General features: G+C 41.2%; 1 protein-coding gene across 1 annotated transcript; it reads right to left on the bottom strand.

Moving 5' to 3' along the window:
• Positions 1-1,861: 1,861 nt before the first annotated feature.
• LOC147461103 (uncharacterized) lies at positions 1,862-3,761 on the bottom strand. Its single transcript, XM_086500064.1, has one exon. The coding sequence runs from the start codon at positions 3,397-3,399 to the stop codon at positions 2,707-2,709; it is 693 nt and encodes a 230-aa protein (XP_086356190.1). The 5' UTR covers positions 3,400-3,761; the 3' UTR covers positions 1,862-2,706.
• Between the last annotated feature and the right edge of the window lie 2,054 nt (positions 3,762-5,815).

The following is a 5,815-nucleotide window of genomic DNA, read 5'->3' as shown; positions in this document are numbered from 1 at the left end:
GGGTGCTCTGCCGAACGGGCGTAAAGATACAAGAAAGAGGAATCGGGTCCGATCGTTGCTCGGGATGCAGAATAGCTAGTGAAGACCTAGCCCACCTTTTCATGGGATGCCAGGCAATCAGTGGCATGGATAGGAAAATATGCAAGTGGATTCAAAGGACATGGCAAATTAAGTTCTTCAATACTGATCTGTTCTTTGGTAGTAATAACAGGTTGGGAAGTCCTGCTCTTCTTGTCTGCACTCAAATAATAAGGTACTACTTCTTTCACCATATTTGGCAAGCAAGGAACCGCCGCGTGTTTGAGGGGGATCTGGCTATGGCAAGCTTTTGTGAAATCATACAAGAGAGCAAAGTGACGATCCACAGGATCGGAGGCAAACAAGCCTCAGAGGACTGGTCTGGAACAATACAGGTCATGATAACATCTTGTAATAAGTAAAGCCTAGGAGTAGTTGTGGTTTTTCTGTCATTTGTAATCCTTTGACCCTCAAGGCTAGGTCTGAGCTCGAGGTTGGTGTATATTTTTGATGTTCTTAATACTATCCACTCACAATTGTGAGTTTTGCAAAAAAAAAAAAAGAAGGTTTTCTTTGAAGTCAACCAATGTGTGACAAGGTGGATACCCTCTCCTTCCTTGAAAATTTTAAGCCTAGTTATATATAGTATAGATGTTGCAAATTCAAAAATGTACAAGGGGATGTTGATCTAAGCTATAAAGCTAGATAATTCACCAAATGAAAGTACATATATATATTAAAGAGGACATAGTTGTGACTCAAAATGAGTCTCGATTTAGAGGGATCATTTACAAAGAATCACTTATAACACGTCCATTCAAAGGGTTTAAAAAAAATTCCTATATTTACATTCTTTGAGGTAATGAAACACACCTTCTTTTAAGGAAAATGCAACTAAAATGCTTTCTGTAAATGCAATTCTTTTAATTTTTTAAAAGTTTCATGAGTTAAAAACCCTTTGTTTTGAACCCATGTGCTACAATTACATTTTTTGGGAGAAGAGGCGTGATATTTTGGTGAAATAAAAAAATTATTCCAAAGTTATGTTATTAGCTTTATGAGGTATTAAATGCCACAAAATTCAATGAAGGATAGTTATAACATATTCAATCGATAGGCCCAATAAGAATTGTAGGCAAATTATTCAAACATTAGTACCTAAGTGCAAATTTTGTTGATCAATAAGTGTAAGCAATTTTTCATAAATAGACCGTAGCTTAGAATATGAGAATTCCATATTCTGTAGAAGCATGGAAACATAAAGAAAAACTACCAAAGCTAACTATAAAGCACGTTAGACCTTACAAATATGGGTTTTGGGGTAGTATATTGCCCCCAAAAAAACAAGAAGTAGAGGTGGAATCCATAGTCCAAAAACATATCTGAGTCTTTTCAACTCATAAGCCAACTTTGTGAATATTAAACACTTTAAAGACCTGTGTGCATCTCTTGGAAGATTTCTAGAGATTTGCTTACTTAAGAGGACATAAAAGTGTCCGGGGACATAAATACGTTTGGTTTATAGGTCTAGTATTAGCGATGGCTACCCTTTCTGGCTTGCTTGAAGTTTAACTTTTGGAAAAAATATTTTTAATTGGCGAACGAGATATTAAACACTCATTGGAATCTTAGAAAGCATGTGTGTAAGCATTGCTGAGAATTTCATCAAAGTGAACATCTAAGTGAATAAATTCATGGAGGGCATAAAGACTGGAATAACAAAAGAATACAATTTTCACTAATTTGTCCCATCTTGTTAGAGGAATAGTGCCCTATCAAGTAAACAAAGACTATGCAAAGGGTGAAGGAGCCAATTTAGAGACAAAAAATTTTGACCCGCAAGTTAGAGATGGATCCACCCCCAATTCAAAGACAAGATATTTGAAATATTCTTAGAATCTTTCTTATCTGTCATGTTGTGATTTGCTGAGAATTGTGCCATTAGTGGGCGTTTAGTCTCTGATGCAAATGGAGCATTGGACTTTACCCTTTACAAGAATGTGCAATGCTCTTGAAGGAATAGAGTTGAATGATGAGATACATGTTTTATTGTGAAGGTGTACATGTTGAAGAGCTTTCAAGAATAGTAGAAAGCTATGGTTAGAGTAGTGATGTACAGGCTACTTAAATGTACAAAGCAAATAATGAGGATTTGCTTGAGCCATGGATCATGTTGAGGCAAAGGGCCATCTAGTTTTAAGTGGCAAGAGCCCTGCATAAATAAGGCATCCCATCCCTAGCTAGTGCACTTTGGAACAACATCCCCAATTATGACCACCACATGAATGCAATCACAAGAAGATTTAGAAAACAGAGTCTTTTTCAGTGTTTTTCATACAATGCATAATGTCATGAGCTTCTGCTCGAGAGGCACCACATACCTAGCTAGTTACGATTGGGGACAGGGGACCCCCGCCCCCCCCCCCCCGCCGGGCCGGCGGTCCCCTGCCCCCAATGGTACCTAGCTAGGTATGCAATGCCTCCCTCACAGAAGCTCATGACATTGAGGTAAGTCACAATGTGGGAATTATTGTGAGAATTTGTCCAAAACTTCTTGTGAATGTAGTGCTATGTGAAACATTCCTCATGAGCATCACAAATTGAATGAAGAAGATGGTGTAAACATCCCCATGACCCCACAATTTCGAGCATGCCGATGGTCGATCGTGTCGGTGCACCCTCGATGCGTCACTCTTGTAGGCTCCAAAGAAGCCTCATTTGCAGAAGATCATCATCATCATCAGTGTCATCAAAAAAGTTCAAGGGCATTATAGGCTCCCTTTGATCACTTTCCTGTATATCGCCCAACTCCATCATCATGCACAGGAATAGGTCCTCATCGCCCTTATGATTGTGATCATCCTCTATGCTCTTATCATCCTCAGTAGCATAATTAGAAGAAGTAGGTTTTTGGCAAGGAGATGTAGGTGGTGTGAGTGAGGAAGGTGAAGATTGCTGCGTGTAATGCAGTTGGGTGCTCTCCATCGCCAAGCTTGGGAAAGCTTCGAGAGCCGTGGGTGATGGAGGAGGCGAAGAGTGATTAGGTACCGATTTAATTAAAGTTAATGATTGTATTTCATGAGTATTAATGCAGGTTGCATTAGCGTAGTAAGGCTTCTGATTTTGAGCGACGGCTCGTTTAGCCGCAGAATCAACCATTTGATTGTAAGCAGCAGGACTCGAACAGCAGGAGGATGATGATGATGAGGGTGACTCCGCTGATGTGTCCGAAAGCTGATTGGTCCACCCTGTCAAGCTTTGTACGGTGGATCTGAAATTCATGGCGTCGATGTGGACGATGCGAGGGGGGTTGACGTGGATGATGCGGATGAGAGGGGGCGGTCGGACATGCGGACGGCTGCGATGGGTTTGTACACTCATTGTTGGAATGGGAGATGATTAGAAGAGGGTTAATCAAAAGGCAGTGCTCAGTGAATTGGAAATGGAACACTTGGCTTGTTTTGGGGACTGATTAGAATGTTAAGGTGAAGGCTAATCGGCCATTCCGTTCGTTAATGATGATTTTGCGAGCAACGTTGCAAAATGAATGAATGCCTTGTCTTACCTTGATAGGAGTCGAGGAGTGTGCCAATGCCTTTGGGTGGCGGTGAAACTACACTGCCTAGCGACACAAATCCGTTCGAAAAGGGTCACAATGTTGCTCTCTCTCTCTCTCTCTCACTCACTCACTCTCACACACACACACACACACACACACACAAATTAGGCGCTCAAAGAAAGAGGGCCTAATGAGCTCCTCTTGCAGGACCCATGTTTATAAGGCTTCGGAAAACTTGCATTACAAAGTGTAATGGAGGGCATGTTGACTTAATGTGTGTGCATTTGGTAGGCAGAGCTGGAGACAAGGCCATTGTAACTTCCTCCTCTTATTTTTTTTTTTGGGGGCCCTTTTGGGTATGCTATTCATTTGTAAGGCGCGCCCCTTGATGTCTTTTTGTTTTAGACATGTGCCATCCCAATCGTTACACCACGTTTCCACACATAGGATTTGCTTTGTGACTCGTGAGCTTCTTGGCCCTTGATGGAATCTTGATGCACTGCACAGTGCACACCCATATTTTTATATTGGCAAGCCCTTGTCAAGGACGTTATTCTTTCCCTGCACTCCTGGCTTTACACCCTTACTCCCCACAAGTTGACAATTTTTGCCACTAACATCCCCCCACCCTCTTTTTTTTTTTTTTGGAAAAATTACCAAAATACCCCTCTAATTTGTGGAAATTCCCAAAATACTCTTCAAATTTCAAAAAATCCCAATATACCCCTCATATTTCGTCGTAAATTCCCAAAATGCCCTTCAAATCTTCCAAAATTCCCAAAGTACCCCCGGATCTGAGAGTAAATTTATCCAAAGATTAAAAAAAAAACTAGAATTTGAGCTGGTTATGTAGTCTTTGGAGATGAATTGCTTCATTATTTTTAGGCATAATTGTCTTTTTTTGGGAGGTAATTTGTGATAAATTATATGCTAAGCACTAAAAAACGGATATATATTGTCAAAAAATAATAAAGATTAGGAAATTGTGAACAATCCAGCTAAAATAGATACAACGTATTTTGAGAATTTTTGAAATTTGAGGGGTATTTTGGAAATTTCCACAAATTAGAGGGGTATTTTGGTAATTTTCCTTAAAAAAAAAAAAGGGGAATGACAATGGTGAGTAGATTATATTAGCGAAACGAAACAATTACAACTCCAAGTCATGCTCGTATCTAGCCATGCCTTCTCCCAAGCCCCCCACGACAATGGAATGGACATCAAAGCAAACACTAGGTGAACCGGTAGTACCCCTCGACCAAAGCAAGGACCCATACACTTAACCATGCAAGTCAATCCATGTAGCACTCATAGCCATGTTCCACTCATCAAAGTCCATCCATTTCCCAGTGACGACAATTGCTTCCTTGCTTTCTTGTATAATCTCTCAGAACCTAGTTGTTTCCAAGGGCGTTCTCGAAGACCCAATTGTTCTTGGCATTCCAGACATGTCTAAATTAATAAAACCTATCAATTTGCCACTAACATCCTACACTAAATCACCCTTTCCACTCCCTTTGCTTCTTTATCTACTTGTGTTGGGCCATATTTTAGGCTATCTCCACACCTGCCTGCTGCTACAGTTGGGGGCACAACATGCAGAGGGCACTGTTTTTGCCATAGCAAACAAAAGGCTCCCAACACATCAAATGAAACCGAGAGAGGAGTTATAAGCTGCCCAATTTCGGGCAAGGTTCCATCCATTGACCCCCACTCACAAATGACACACGCTCAACTATAGCATTTTGTCGTGAGTGTGGCAACCATGTATAAAGGCACCCGCACCCACCGTCTGCACCATATAACACGGGGTCTTGAATGAACCCCAAGCAATGGGATCTATAGCTTGAAAGTGGGGCATAATTTTTACAGCACTCGTGATCTTTTCGAGGGGTCCGAGTTTACTTTTTACGTTCGACTTTACTTTTGCATGGGGGGGTTTACTTTATAACAAAGTGAAGTGGCTAGGGGAGCCATGAAATGTACGTGCCTACGTGGTTAGGGAGTCGGGTTGCCAGTGAGGAAGTCATGGATTTGCGATGTAGGTGCGAGGGGGAGGGGGTTGGTCAAGGCCATCCGCTTTTTGTTGATCATCAAATTGCCTTCAAGATTCTTGCCCATTGCCGCTTTCACCTCTTGGGTTTCATTAAATACCCCGTGGTATATAGATTTGTGGCCTACCCACCATGAATGGCATGTGCTCTGTGATTTGTCCATACCCTTAGAGTACATGGGATC

This window comes from Adiantum capillus-veneris, chromosome 3, assembly GCF_014529385.1.
Source record: "Adiantum capillus-veneris isolate H3 chromosome 3, ASM1452938v2, whole genome shotgun sequence".
Classification (NCBI taxonomy): domain Eukaryota; kingdom Viridiplantae; phylum Streptophyta; class Polypodiopsida; order Polypodiales; family Pteridaceae; genus Adiantum; species Adiantum capillus-veneris.
Note: the sequence above shows the minus strand (reverse complement) of the source record. Positions and strands in the feature narration are given on the sequence as shown.

Bases quoted from the DNA above. Each gene is read 5' to 3' on its own strand.
- LOC147461103 (XM_086500064.1), bottom strand. From the start codon at position 3,399: ATGAGTGTACAAACCCATCGCAGCCGTCCGCATGTCCGACCGCCCCCT.